Source organism: Anarrhichthys ocellatus, unplaced genomic scaffold (genome assembly GCF_004355925.1).
Source record: "Anarrhichthys ocellatus isolate YVR2014 unplaced genomic scaffold, GSC_Weel_1.0 scaffold51, whole genome shotgun sequence".
In the NCBI taxonomy this organism is placed as follows: Eukaryota; Metazoa; Chordata; class Actinopteri; order Perciformes; family Anarhichadidae; genus Anarrhichthys; species Anarrhichthys ocellatus.
The window spans coordinates 538,691-553,344 of NW_022280081.1; the positions used below are offsets into that span (position 1 = coordinate 538,691).

Sequence of the window (14,654 nt, forward strand, 5' to 3'; positions counted from 1 at the left end):
TGTCTCTCTGTCTGTCTCTCTCTCTCTCTCTCTCTCTCTCTCTCTCTGTGTGTCTGTCTCTCTGTCTCTCTCTCTCTGTGTGTCTGTCTCTCTGTCTCTGTCTATGTCTGTCTCTCTGTCTCTCTCTGTGTGTCTGTCTCTCTGTCTCTGTCTATGTCTGTCTCTCTCTCTCTGTGGTGACCCCCTTGCGTTCCATGCCTTGCTTGTTTACCTGCTCCACTGTTTTTCGCTGTAGATGGTTCATCACGCCGCCTTGCTTCTCGCGAGCGTGTGCACAAAAGCAATGTGTCCGTGGCTGGGCATGGTACTGCTCTCTCATCTCTCGCTTTGAGGCAAAAGGGTGGGTAATCACAGCATGCATGCCTCCCTCAGACTGAACAGAGGGTGGGCACGAACACAAGAAAAAATAACTTTTTTTTATGATGGCTTGTGAAAAACATTTTGTGTTGATGCAAAGCTTAAAAACTGTGGTCCTAAAGTAGGATGTGGCCAAACACTATATTGTAATAAAGAGGAAAAAGTAAAAGGGCGTAATAAAAACATATGAGTTTTTTGATTCAAATTTCAGTTTTAAAATAGGTGGACCTTAAATGCTATTGATTCAGGATGTTTGTGGTTACTAGACTAAACTACTAGGCTATTAAAAGTTACACTAACTAGGTCCAATATCAGTAGGAGAGGTCCCAGGACTGGGCTGGAATCCATCTTTCATCAGCTCTTCCATGGTCCACTAGTTATCTTCATTGCATTGCATTTTACCTTGTATTCTGAGCATTACATTTTTGTCCTCTCAGGTTTTGAGTGTTGCGCTTAGAGCTAAATGGTTACACTCTTACCACAGGTTTACTCCTCTTTCATGTTGTAACTGTGTTTGAATTATTAACGTTCAGGTGAGCGAGGGAACCTGATGCCCGGAGCGCGGCCCATGTCCCCAGCCTCCAAACACCGGCAGGAGAACCGCTCGCCCAAACAGGAGGGTCGGGGAAGCCGCTCATCCGAGCAGAGCAGGAGCAAGACAGGGGAGGGCGGCCTCTCAGCCAACGAAGCCCTCATCCTGCGGTCGGACACGGCCAAACTGAGGTCCGACTCTCACAGCCGCTCTCATTCGCCCAATCACAACACCCTGCAAGCCCTGAAGGCAGATGGTAGAACCCCGGGACTCCGAGCTGAGTCCCCGAATCCCGGCTCTCGCTCCTCCTCTCCCAAACAAAAAGGCTTATCCTCTTCAGGCAGGTCTAGTCCCTCTAGCACCCCCTCCCAGCACTCCTCTTCAGCCCATCATGACAAAAACCTCCCACCTAAAGTCAGCCCTTCCTCTAAAGCCCGGCTGGACCCTCCAAGAGAGAGATCCAAATCCGATTCGTACACTCTGGACCCAGACACACTTAGAAAGAAGAAGGTCCCACTTACAGAGCCGCTTAGAGGCAGGTCTACCTCTCCAAAACCTAAACTGTCTCCTAAAGATCCAAATAATGAAGTGATTGGCAATGCAGAGAACCGTGTTCCCTCTCCACATGTGACCCAGGAGAACCTACACAGTGAAGTGTTGGAGGTGTGCACCTCCAGTGCTCTGCTCTCAGAGGATGGCAACGACGAGAACGCGGAGGCTCAAAATTCTGAAGATGGCTCATGCAAGGTGCACTTCAGTATCGGCAAAGCCCCCGTCAAGGAGGAACTAGAGACCCGCGCTTCGCCCAAAGTCAGCCGCAAAGCCTCCAGTCGACACACGCGCCCTAAGAAGGAAAAATCTGGGCCTCTGTTCAAAGGTGAGAGTACTTCAAGGGCCACGGAGCCTGCCAAACAGGCCATGTCACCTTCTGTGGCCGAATGCTCGCGAGCGGTCTTCGCAGCTTTCCTGTGGCATGAAGGTATTGTCCACGACGCCATGGCCTGCTCCTCCTTCCTCAAGTTCAACCCAGACTTAACCAAAGAGCACGCCCCCATCCGCAGCTCGCTGGGAGGACAGGGCGCCGAGGAGAAGGAGAACAAGCTAAAGAACCGCCACTCCTTAGAGATCTCCTCTGCACTCAACATGTTTAACATTGCGCCGCACGGCCCGGACATCTCCAAAATGGGAAGCATCAACAAAAATAAGGTGCTGTCCATGCTGAAAGAACCTCCACTGCCTGAGAAGTGCGAGGAGGGGAAAGGGGAGGCCACTTCCTACGAGATGACTTCTCATCCGACTATGAGGGCAAAGTCGATCTTGCCGTTGACGTTGCAACATCTGGTGTCATTCTGGGAGGACATCTCTCTGGCCACCATCAAGGCAGCCACTCAGAACATGATTTTCCCCAGCCCGGGGTCCAGCGCCATCCTGAAAAGGAAGGAGCACGAGAAAGACGGCAAGAAGTCGAAGAAAGAGAAGAAGAAGAGGGAGAAGGCCGAGGTGCGTCCAAGAGGGAATCTGTTCGGTGAGATGGCACAGCTCGCCATGGGTGGACCGGAGAAAGACACCATCTGTGAGCTGTGCGGCGAATCTCACCCTTACCCCGTGACCTACCACATGAGACAGGCTCACCCGGGTGAGAATACAGAAGTTCTGGTTAGAGTTTTGTCATTTTGAATATGGGTACTGTATTACTGGGTAATAGACATTTTAACTTTTAACACCCTTCCTATTTCATGGCAGGTTGCGGTCGCTATGCTGGAGGCCAGGGCTACAACAGCATCGGTCACTTCTGTGGTGGTTGGGCTGGGAACTGTGGAGACGGAGGCATAGGGGGCAGCACCTGGTACCTAGTGTGTGATCGCTGTCGGGAAAAATACCTGAGAGAGAAACAGACTGCCGCCAGGGAAAAGGTAACCTACTTGTGCTTAAATTTGTGTCCCTCTGTAACTGAAGCCCTCTCAGCATTTCACATCATACTGACCTCTTAGACTTGAATCAAAACCAATCTGCCGGTTCTTTGCCAGGTGAAGCAATCCAGGAAGAAACCCCTGCAGGTGAAGACTCCGAGGGCACTGCCCACCATGGAGGCCCACCAGGTGATCCGGGCGAACGCTTTGTTCCTGCTGTCCCTCAGCAGTGCTGCCGAGCCCAGCATGCTGTGCCACCACCCTCCCCGGCCCCTGCACTCCCAGCTGCTTCCCAGCCTCAAGGAGGGCGTGTCGGACGAACTCCCCAATAAAATGGGCTGCCTCTACCTCCAGACACTAGCTAGGTAGCTTGCAGCTCAGTTAACAACTCTTTGTTTTGATTTTTCAGATTAAAAAAACTTGACAGTTACTTGTGCTATTACAACAATTAGAGTCACTCTCCTCTCATCACCCAGGCAACACACTGAGAACTTTGGGGCCTACCAAGACGATAACCTCTTCCAAGATGAGATGAGGTATTTGCGCTCAACATCTGTTCCTGCACCTTACATATCAGTCACCCCTGATGCCTGTCCCAATGTGTTTGAGGAACCAGAGAGCAACATGAAATCAATGCCGCCCAGGTAAGACGTCTTAGTACGATGCTTTTCATCACTTCCACTTCTCTGCATGAACACAAAATGAGTGAATTGCGGATGTTACTATCACGGATTTTTTCAGACACCATTTACTGTTTATGCATGACATAGACATGCATACATACATGGTATTTAAGTCATGGCAGATCAGGTAGCCGCTACTGAGATATTGAAGTTATTTTCCCATGTTCAGAGCAGACCAGCAGATAATGCATGTCAATTGTCATTGCAGGTATACACTGTACGGATAGTTCTGTGACGACTCCCACTCTCTCCCCTGCACCCTACTGTGCATAGTGACCGCAAGCATTTTGTTCAGAAAGTGTGCCTTAATTGTTATGCCTCCTTATCATGATCAGCCTCATTGTATATAGTACACAAGAGTCTGGCCGCTCCGTTTTCTGGTGAATTAAATTTTCGTTTGTCAAGCAAAGAGAACTGTGGTATGAAATTAGCCTTTTTAAGTCGTCACCTTTGCTCCTTCTAGTGCTACATTTAACCTACGAAGGGTCGATGTCTTTATGAGCTCTGTGTTACAGGCTAAACTGTGACTGTTTCATATGCTTTCTTTCAGTCTGGAATCCAGTCCAATCACAGACAGCGATACGGCGAAACGAACAGTGTTTCAGAGGTCTTACTCAGTCGTAGCATCAGAGTATGACAAGCAACACTCGCCCTCTCCGGCCCGGGTCAAAGCCGTGCCCAGACGCAGGGTCCAGAGTGGTGACGCAGGTAATCGCACGTGTTCATTCGAGATGTGATATCTAAGTATTAATGCGCCACAGCATCATCGGTAACATCAACCCGCTCTTTGCCCCTTGAAGAGGTGGGATCTTCCCTGTTACGTCACCCGTCCCCTGAGCTGTCCCGGCTGATCTCGGCCCACGGCTCCCTCAGTAAGGGGGAGAGGAACTTCCAGTGGCCTGTCCTGGCTTTCGTTATCCAGCACCATGACCTGGAGGGCCTGGAGGTGGCCATGAGACATGCACTGAGGAAGTCTGCCTGCAGGGTGTTTGCCATGGAGGTACAGGCAGCAATATCTCTCTGAATCTCTGAGCTTGGTCTTGCTTTAATCATTGCTATTTATCCAGCAGTGAATCAAGGTTATAGGCAATTAGTTGGCTGGATATTGTTAGTTAATCAGTTAGATTTGTATACTTGTAAGAAGACTAATTGGCATGATTTTCTCTTGGTGTCCCCATCAGGCCTTCAACTGGCTGCTGTGCAATGTGATCCAGACCACCTCTCTGCACGACATCCTTTGGCATTTTGTGGCATCTCTCACCCCATCGCCCTTTGAACCTGAGGACGAGGAAGACGATGAGAACAAGGGGAACAAAGAAAACGTGGAACAGGTAACGAGTGGTTAAACACCAAAAACCATGCAACGTTACTTACTCGCTCTGTTGTAGCGTATTCTAACTGTGAACTTCTCCGCTCTGAGCTCCACAGGAAAGAGACCTTGGCGTTTGTGAACACCCACTGTCAGACATTGTTATTGCCGGGGAGGCAGCTCATCCTCTCCCCCACACCTTTCACCGCCTCCTTCAGACCATCTCTGACCTCATGATGTCCCTTCCCGGTGGCAGCTCACTTCAGCAGATGGCGCTTAGGTACACTTCCTGAATGATTAAAATACCCACCAACCCACCAGCCAACATTTTTTTGATGGATTGATTTCAAACTATACTTGAACAGATTTGTCTTTTTGGGAATATGTTTGACATGTGTACTTAATTAAACTGGCAGAAAGATAAGAGAGTCGTCCTATTTTTAATTATCACTGCCTCTTTTTCCATTGATACCAGTTCTGAGATTCATGTGCATATTAAGGGAAATGTATCTTGGTGACTTATTGTTCCAGGTGCTGGAGTCTCAAGTTCAAGCAGTCCGACCACCAGTTCCTCCACCAGAGCAACGTTTTCCATCACATCAACAATATCTTGTCCAAGTCGGACGATGGAGACAGCGAGGAGAGCTTCAACATCAGCGTGCAGTCAGGCTACGAAGCAATGAGCCAGGCAAGAAAACAGTCACTTACTTACTTTAGATCTGTCTCCTGTTGGTGAACACGGATTGAACAGTTACATTAACATGCCCTAACCTGACTATGTGTGATAATAGGATCTCTGCCTGGTGACCTGTCTGAAGGATCTGACCAGCGTTGTAGACATCAAGACGTCCAGTCGTCCTGCCATGATTGGCAGCCTTACAGACGGCTCCACGGAGACCTTCTGGGAATCTGGAGACGAGGACAAGAACAAGACCAAGAGCATCACCATCAGCTGCGTGAAGGGCATTAACGCCTCCAATGTGACTGTTCATGTGGACAACTCCAGAGACATCGGGGTAAGGGGGCAGCAGCAGCATTGTTGTTGTGCAAATGCAAAGTTTAGACCAAGGTGGAATTGATAATAATATGTTTGTCATATTCACAGAACAAAGTCACATCAGTTACATTCTTATGTGGAAAAGCAGTAGAGGATCTCTGCAGAATCAAACAGGTACGGTCAGTTGCTTTGGTAGTAATGTGGGAATACAGTGTAATCGGCTTTAAGTCTAGTCTATATGTAAAGCTGTGTATATAGATTCTTTTGTCTCTTGTCCGAATAACAATAACTCCAAGTGCAGAAATGATAGGGATAACGTTGGTAGGTTGTTTTTAATAAGGTGCTCCTTAATCTATTATTAAAATACACTCCAGATCTACATGCACATGTAGCAGAACAATGTGAACATCCCCCTGCCTTTACATTGAAAGGTTGACCTGGACTCGCGTCACATGGGCTGGGTGACAAGCGAGCTCCCTGGAGGGGACCACCATGTGATCAAGGTGGAGTTGAAAGGTCCGGAGAACACCCTGAGGGTGCGCCAGGTCAAGGTCCTGGGTTGGAAAGAGGGCGAGAGCATCAAGATTCTGGGACAGATCTCAGCCAGCATGGCCCAGCAAAAGAACTGCGAGGCCGAGACTCTCCGAGTGTTTCGCCTCATCACCTCACAGGTCCGTCTGACTGCTTCCTCCATACGTGATCACCTGACAAATGTCTGGAGCCTCTTGGAAGCTTTAATGTTTACTTTGTTGTTCTCAATTAGGTCTTTGGAAAGCTCATCTGTGGAGATGCAGAGCCGACTCCAGAGCAGGAGGAGAAAAACCTTCTTTCATCACCCGAGGGAGAGGACAAGGTCTGCACCGTGACAGTTTACCTGTGCTGTTAAACCGAAATATTTACTGACCTTCAGCCTGACGTTTTACACCTTGTACGTTTTTATGAATAGGCTCCATCTGACGCGGACCTTAAAGAGCACATGGTGGGCATCATTTTCAGCAGGAGCAAACTCACCAACCTCCAGAAACAGGTCATTACTCAGTTCTTTAAACTATTAACAGTAGGAGCTATTATAATCTCAGCCCTCTTACCTAACGTGCATACTCTTCTCAGGTGTGCGCGCACATCGTCCAGGCCATCCGTATGGAGGCCACGCGTGTGAGGGAGGAGTGGGAGCACGCCATCTCCAGCAAAGAGAACGCCAACTCCCAGCCCAGTGACGACGACGCCTCCTCGGACGCCTACTGCTTCGAGCTCCTGTCCATGGTCCTGGCTCTGAGTGGCTCCAACGTGGGCCGCCAGTACCTCGCTCAGCAGCTAACGCTCATGCAAGACCTGTTCTCTCTGCTGCACACGGCCTCCCCGAGAGTTCAGAGACAGGTGGGTGAAGTGGACGGCACCGGGACGGTTTACATCTATGTTTGATAAGATCAAATAGAACTTTATTAAACCCAAAGGAAATTCTTGTGCCAGATTACAACAGAAGATTAGCAAAAAACAATAAAATAAAAATATAAATGTATATGAACAATAGAATAACAATTAAGTGTGAAAGAAATAATACTGACACCATTGCAAAAGAAAACACAATAAGTAAATTAAAGTAAATAAATAAATAAAGTCAACTAACATTCAACTGAATAAGAAAAAGTAAAGTACATCAACAAAGACTAAATACAAGAGTTAAAAAATACATAAGAAGAAGTGATACTAATGCCAGTGCCTAATGGAAACTAAAATAGAAAAGTTATATTGAACATGATATTGAGAGAGGTATTGTCAATGATATTGAATAAGTAGAAGAAAGTTATGTTGCACATAGATTAATGAAACTAATATTGCATATGAAATGGGAATGTAATATCGTACAATATTGCAAATTAGCTGTCAGTCTTCTTCTTCTGTCCTTTATTTCCTGGCCTGTTGCCTGTTTCTCGCCGCATTACTGCCGACCAAGACGTGGCTTGGGAGTTATTGTTCAGGTGTAACTTTCAAAATAACTTGTTTTGTAAGCGTTTATTCTGTGTACAAGTTGAGGTAAACACCTCGCGATTCTATACAAATGATGTTCTTGTCTGCCATCTGCTCTTCCTTCATCTCAGGTCACATCGTTGCTCAGACGCGTCCTTCCGGAGGTGACGCCAGTGAGACTTGCCAGCATCATCGGGGTGAAGGCCCTGCCACCGGCGGACATCAGCGACATCATCCACTCAACGGAGAAGGGCGACTGGAACAAGCTCTGCATCCTCGACATGTTCCTGGGCTGCATCGCAAAAGCCCTCACCGTGCAGCTGAAGGCCAAAGGCACCACCATCTCTGGCACAGCCGGCATGGCCGCGGGCAAAGGAGTCACCACCGTCACGCTGCCCATGATCTTCAACTCCAGGTGAGTTACTTTCTGCTGGGCCTAATCAAAATTTTGAGAAGTTATTATGGCAGCTTGTGGCAAAATGGCAAAGTCCTTTTTGATTTTTCATATTTATGCCCGTTTCACAATCAGCTACATCCGCAGGGGGGAGAGCCACTGGTGGATGAAAGGCTCCACTCCTCCACAGATAGCAGAGATCATCATAAAGCTGGTCAAAGACATGGCAGCGGTAAGTTCTCACTGTTCAAAGGGACAAAATAAAAAATTCTTATTTTTCCTCTTACCTGTAGAGCACACAATAATCACAAAGGAACTATTTTCTTTCAACCATTGCTCCTACATGAAATTGCTCTCTACAAGCTCTGTGGATTATCTTGAGTAACCGAGTCATGATTTCTGGAAAGAGACGTTGCTGTTGAGTTTTTCCAAAAGTACATTTTTGCCGTTTTAAGCACCACAAGCCGAGTGTCACATGGTCCCATTATATTGGAGAGAAGGCAGACATCTCTACGGCCGATATCTCCAAAACAAGGCAACTCGCACCAAAACAATCAAGGAGCTAGGACCCCCGATCTTTGGGGTGAACTGTCTCTTTCCCTTTAACTCTCTGAGTGCCTAATTTGATAGAGAACCACAGTCGCCATCTTCGTCGTAAATTTCATATTCTCATGTATTGTATTGCGCTTGCTGTTTTTAGGGCCACCTGTCAGACGGCTGGTCCAGAGTCACCAAAAATGCAATAGCTGAGACCATCATAGCTCTGACCAAAATGGAGGAGGAGCATCGGTCTCCTGTACGCTGTATCGCCACCACAAGGGTATGCACACAAATGTCACCATACCTAAAGCACGTTTACAACCACTGGGTATCAGCTAACCATATACTATATCATGCTCTGTCTCACAGCTGTGGCTGGCCTTAGCTTCGCTGTGTGTGCTGGACCAGGACCATGTGGACAGGCTGTCCTCTGGTCGCTGGATGGGCAAAGATGGACAACAGAAGCAGATGGTGAGGACAATAAGAAAGGCCAGGAGCTACACAGAGTTACAATAACTGATATGTTATTGAAATAATAACTTTCCTCCTCCTCTTATCCACAGCCCATGTGTGACAATCACGATGATGGCGAGACAGCAGCTATCATCCTGTGTAATGTGTGCGGCAACCTCTGCACCGACTGTGACCGCTTCCTCCACCTGCACCGACGCACTCGATCTCACCAGAGACAGGTCAGTGTCGGTTCTCCCACTGGTGATAATATGAACCTTTTTATGGAAAGAATGTGAAGGAGAGTGAGCTGGTGTTTAATCTTGTCTTCGTGGCTGCTTCCAGGTGTTCAAGGAGGAAGAGGAGGCTATAAAGGTGGATCTCCATGAAGGCTGTGGAAGAACTAAGCTCTTCTGGCTCATGGCCCTGGCCGACTCTAAGACTATGAAGGCTATGGTGGAGTTCAGAGAGCACACAGGTAACATGGCAACAGATCATACAACTGTGCTTTTTTTGGGGTGGGAGTATATGTATTGCTGCAAATTAGTTATTTAAAAAACGTGTGAACTTTTATTAACAGTAAAGTCTTTTTTTTTTTGCAGGTAAACCGGCCTCCAGCAGCTCAGATGCCTGCAGGTTCTGTGGGACGAGGAATGGCACCGAGCTGTCTGCAGTGGGCAGTGTCTGCTCAGACCCAGACTGCCAGGTACTGAACATCAGCTGTTCACAAGACAACTTGATCACAACTGTAACCACCTGGTTCTTCTTTTATGCCTCTGTGCCGGCGACAGCCATGGATGGAGGCAATATGTTTTCGGGTAGTTTGTCCGTCCGTCCCGTCCTCGGCGGACACAGACAACCGTGAGGTGGTGATTTTAGCGGTTTTGACAGAAAGGTTGAAGCTTGAAAAATATATATGTATATTTTTTTTTTAGTTTGAAAAATATACACAACACACAAAACATTAAAAGCAACACAAAAAAAGAAAATAAACAAAATGGCTAAATTATTATGCTGAAAACAGGTGCTTTTCTCTTTGTTCCTTTCTGTATATGGAATTATATTCTAACATAACTATATTAGCTACATACATAGCTATGAAAATATTTGATCAAGATAGAAAAATACCAGTTATGCTAAAACAGTGTACCTAATACAAAACACAGATCCTGTTCCCAACACTAAGGATTTTGGTGTTGAGTGTCTTTCCTCCTGAGAGGAATTTTCGAGGTTTTGCTGAGTGGAAATATTGTTGAACAATATTTATTGTAGATTCATTATTTGAGAAGATGAGTATGGATTCAAGTGTTGCGTGATGGAACCGAAGCGTCCACTGAAGTCCGAGTCTTACAAATAATGGATGAGGCGTCGACCGGCCACTTCAGAGCGGACCAACCTGCGCAAGACTCGTATTAAGCAACAGAGATTTACAGCATGTAGTAAAATGTGTTTTTATACAAGTACTCACCAGTTTCTCTCATGTCGTCCCCCTCAGGAGTACGCTAAACTGGCCTGCAGTAAAACTCATCCTTGTGGACACCCCTGTGGAGGAGTCAAGAACGAGGAGGCCTGCCTCCCGTGTCTGCACGGCTGCGACAAGAACACCGGCTGTCTGAAACAGGATGCAGACGACATGTGCATGATCTGCTTCACGGAGGCCCTCTCCGCTGCTCCTGCTGTACAGGTAGCTCTACATACGAGCGATTGTCCGTCACACGCAAGAGTTTCGCTTCATTTTTTTGGTCTTGTCTAACCCTTTCGTTCTGTTCTCAGCTGGACTGCACTCACGTGTTCCACCTCCAGTGTACTCGTCGCGTACTTGAAAATCGCTGGCTCGGGCCCCGCATCACGTTTGGGTTCATGCTGTGTCCCATCTGCAAGGTAAGGTGTTACCTGAGCCTCTCTGACTGAAAGAGATTAACCCAGCAAACAAAGAGACGGCGAACTGTTTCCCCCACACCCCAAGGTTGATTCAGCTCAGTTTGCTCAATGGCTTTTGTTGAGCAAGCTCAGTCTACTAGAATACCATGACTGGTTTGTTCACTGTGAAATGCTGTTGACACATACAGTAATCTCAACAGAACTACCTTTATAAACGTGGGCTGGTTTCTTTCTTTCTTTGTGTGCCTCCAGAACAAAATCAATCACTCGGTGATCAAGGACCTGCTCGACCCCATTAAGGAGCTCTACGAGGACGTGAGGAGAAAGGCTCTGATGAGGCTGGAGTATGAGGGTCTACATAAGAGTGAGGCAATAGCCACACCAGGAGCACGTTTCCACAACGACCCCGCGGGCTTTGCCATGAACAGATATGCATACTATGTCTGCTTCAAATGCAAGAAGGTACTACATAACTTTAAAGTATTTTTTAAATATGTTTTTGATATTGTTTAGGGTTTGAAAATTAATGGTTGCCATTATTTCCAGGCCTATTTTGGGGGAGAGGCTCGCTGCGATGCAGAGGCCGGACAGGGAGACGACTACGACCCCAGTGAGCTCATCTGTGGAGGATGCTCAGATGTGTCCAGGGCTCAGGTGGGTAAATGAAGCCTGGGAGGACCCTGGCTTTACTATAGCCACTATAAAATAAAATACATTTTTTTCAGAACTTTTGGGAATTACACTTATTCTCTTTAATGCCGAGAGTTGAAGGAGAAGTTGATACTGCTCTCATATCTGTATTCTTAATACAACGCTGTAATCAGCAGGCGATTAGCTTAGCATAGCACAAAGACTGGAAGCAAAGGGAAACGGCTAGCCTGGCTGTCTGAAGTGAAAATAATCCATTGAAAGCCCACTAACTAACATGTTATATTTTGCTTGTTTAATCCATAACAAAAAAACATGATTTTACAGGGAATTTCTCACTAGACAATTTCTTGGCCGTGCACAGTGACTACCTTGAGTCTTGTCAAAACTGCCAGGTTGCCAGAAAACTGGTATCAATCTTCTTCTCTCTTTTGGCTGAAAGGCTCATAAGCAAATTTCCCAAAATGTGTGACCATTTCTTTAAAAATGATGTTTAAATGTTCTCTTCCCCTGATTTATTATTCTTCACTTGTCACCAGATGTGCTCCAAGCACGGCACAGACTTCTTGGAGTATAAATGCCGGTACTGCTGCTCGGTGGCCGTGTTCTTCTGCTTTGGCACCACACACTTCTGCAACGCCTGCCACGATGACTTCCAGAGGATGACCAGCGTCCCCAAGGAGGAGCTGCCCCATTGTCCTGCAGGTGCCCAATGATTCTATTGACTACACTCTTCGGAGAATGTTGAATTAGTCAGACTGACGGCAAATACCAGACAGAAATACCTACCGTATAAGAAAACACAAGTAAGATGCCATCCTTGTCCTTTCTATTACAGGTCCCAAAGGCAAGCAGTTGGAGGGTACTGAGTGCCCTTTGCATGTGGTTCACCCGCAAACGGGGGAGGAGTTTGCCCTCGGCTGTGGGGTGTGCAGAAATGCGCACACCTTCTAAACAACACAAGAGTTCTACTGAAAACCAGTTTGTCTACTGTGATTTCTGGCTGCTGCTGAAGCTCAGCCGTGAAGCTCGGCTCTTGCATTGTCAGGTCTCCTGGACACCGGACCAGGTTTCTACCCTACGCCAAGAGTCCTCAGGTCTGCTCCTCTACCAACATCAGTATCCGGGCTCTGCTACAAACACAAGCTGTGGCTACTTTGGATTCAGAGTAACCTGAATGGGGTGTGGGGGGGGGGGGGGGGAAAGAAAAAAAAAATTTTAAAAAAAGAAGAAGAAAAAAAAAAGAAGAAAATATCTTGTGACTTGTTTGCATGCGGCCGTTGTACTCCCTCGGCTTCTATAGACGTTGCACACCTCCTGATCACTGAAGTGTAACAATACAAGATTAAACATTGAATATGAAATACATTTGCTTAAAGGCAACTGTGGATCAGCGTGGGTTTAAAAAAAAAAGAGAAAAAGGAACGGGCCGTATTTCCAGCTTCCTAACTATAAATTTAAAATATTGTTGTATGTAAACTTTTTCGTAATCTTGCACAGTATTCTCCACTGTCAAGTGCATCATGGGTTGATGGACAAAAAAAAAATATCAGACTGTTGAAAATAATTATGTTTGGGAGGAAAATAGTGTACGATTTATCTAATCTTGTATATAATGATACTATTCAAAATAGCTGTATTCCGAAGTTGCTACTCTTCACTTCAGTTTTGTTTGATATTCTGGGTTATGTTTTGAGCCAGAACTTTTAATGAAGTGCAATACTGGGTGTGCCTCCTATTTTGCAGCTGTTTAACCTATGGAATGTATGTCAATAAAGCCACTGTACATTTTTATACAGTAGACAATTGTAATTCCCCCTCTTCTAAATGTCGGATCTGTGTGGAAATGAGGAGGAGGAGCCTGGTGCCTGCAGTGAATGATAGTGGATGTATATCCTATTTGCAGCTCTGTCAAAAAGAAAGAGGGGAAAAAAAAAAGTACCAAAATCCTACAGTAATACAAAAACAAACGAAAGACCTCACAGTGAGACTGATAACAGCTGAATGATTTGAGGGGCTGGTCTTTACACCAAATATAATTGTGCACCTGTAATGCTTTTCCCTAGTAGGAGGCAGGGGGGATCGGGGGTCAGGGGAACAGAGTGTGGAGAAAAAAAGCTGCTGTTATATAAAAAAAGCTTAATACTTGTGAATCTGCTCTGTAATATCTGTGGTGGATGGAGTCGAACGGTAATAAACCAGGTTCTCTGTTTTGCAAAGTATACACTGTGTCATTAATGAGTGGTGACATTTCCATTAAATGAACAGCTGTCACTGTTGGCCTTTGATGGATTTATATTGATGGCATGACGTGCAAAATCTAGCTGGAGACTAAAATGAGTTGTGTATACATCATTCCTTTAAATACCAAAATGAAAAGGCTGAAACTCTCGCAGAGACTAGAAAAAATAAAGATGTATTACTCTACCATTTATTTCCTGGTGCCAACCTGCAAAACTAAATCAGCCAGTTCTCACTGAACGTCAAAATAACCCTCACCGATGGCCTGCAGTACCTGTAAACTGTGTAAACATCCAGGGGATTCAAAATAATTTCCTTTTTAGTGTGTGTTGGTGTTACTAAAATTCATATCAGTTACAATGGCAACATGCTTTTCCTATGGCAGGAGGAAAGTAATATGATGACATTGTAACTGACCATAGAAATTCTAATTAAATGTTTACTTTAATTTATTTTTGTATTTTAATCTATGCTCTGTGGTTGTAAGCATGAAGCAAAACTGCAAAAACATGACAGTAAATTCATTGACATTTAACATACTCAACTGAGAAATGAAGCAATGTGGTTTTTGTTTTGTCTTTTTAAATATATTTTTTTATTTTAGGACATTTCAAAGGGACTAGAATATAATTTTAAATAATTGATAGGACACTGTAAAAAGTTTCGGCCTCTTTCTATATTTATTTAATTGTATTAGAACAAATCTGAGACTTGAAATGTTTTTTGTAAATCATTAAAAAAAAA

At 45.7% G+C, this 14,654-nt stretch overlaps 1 protein-coding gene across 1 annotated transcript in view; it reads left to right on the forward strand.

The window, feature by feature from the left end:
• mycbp2 (MYC binding protein 2) overlaps positions 1 to 13,891 on the forward strand; it is a 58,776-nt gene extending 44,885 nt beyond the window's left edge. Inside the window, exons 52-80 of the mRNA XM_031870089.1 lie at positions 186 to 340; positions 891 to 2,525; positions 2,633 to 2,802; positions 2,917 to 3,164; positions 3,276 to 3,443; positions 4,033 to 4,190; positions 4,283 to 4,482; positions 4,664 to 4,813; positions 4,911 to 5,071; positions 5,323 to 5,479; positions 5,583 to 5,807; positions 5,897 to 5,962; positions 6,220 to 6,459; positions 6,552 to 6,641; positions 6,735 to 6,815; positions 6,899 to 7,165; positions 7,888 to 8,171; positions 8,286 to 8,382; positions 8,851 to 8,970; positions 9,060 to 9,161; positions 9,254 to 9,382; positions 9,486 to 9,618; positions 9,743 to 9,846; positions 10,636 to 10,824; positions 10,914 to 11,021; positions 11,274 to 11,483; positions 11,568 to 11,675; positions 12,209 to 12,374; positions 12,508 to 13,891. Of these exons, the coding sequence (XP_031725949.1) occupies positions 186 to 340; positions 891 to 2,525; positions 2,633 to 2,802; positions 2,917 to 3,164; positions 3,276 to 3,443; positions 4,033 to 4,190; positions 4,283 to 4,482; positions 4,664 to 4,813; positions 4,911 to 5,071; positions 5,323 to 5,479; positions 5,583 to 5,807; positions 5,897 to 5,962; positions 6,220 to 6,459; positions 6,552 to 6,641; positions 6,735 to 6,815; positions 6,899 to 7,165; positions 7,888 to 8,171; positions 8,286 to 8,382; positions 8,851 to 8,970; positions 9,060 to 9,161; positions 9,254 to 9,382; positions 9,486 to 9,618; positions 9,743 to 9,846; positions 10,636 to 10,824; positions 10,914 to 11,021; positions 11,274 to 11,483; positions 11,568 to 11,675; positions 12,209 to 12,374; positions 12,508 to 12,623 (6,037 nt within the window). The 3' untranslated portion in view covers positions 12,624 to 13,891. The remainder of the gene's footprint in view (positions 1 to 185; positions 341 to 890; positions 2,526 to 2,632; positions 2,803 to 2,916; positions 3,165 to 3,275; positions 3,444 to 4,032; positions 4,191 to 4,282; positions 4,483 to 4,663; positions 4,814 to 4,910; positions 5,072 to 5,322; positions 5,480 to 5,582; positions 5,808 to 5,896; positions 5,963 to 6,219; positions 6,460 to 6,551; positions 6,642 to 6,734; positions 6,816 to 6,898; positions 7,166 to 7,887; positions 8,172 to 8,285; positions 8,383 to 8,850; positions 8,971 to 9,059; positions 9,162 to 9,253; positions 9,383 to 9,485; positions 9,619 to 9,742; positions 9,847 to 10,635; positions 10,825 to 10,913; positions 11,022 to 11,273; positions 11,484 to 11,567; positions 11,676 to 12,208; positions 12,375 to 12,507) is intronic.
• Positions 13,892 to 14,654: the final 763 nt, after the last annotated feature.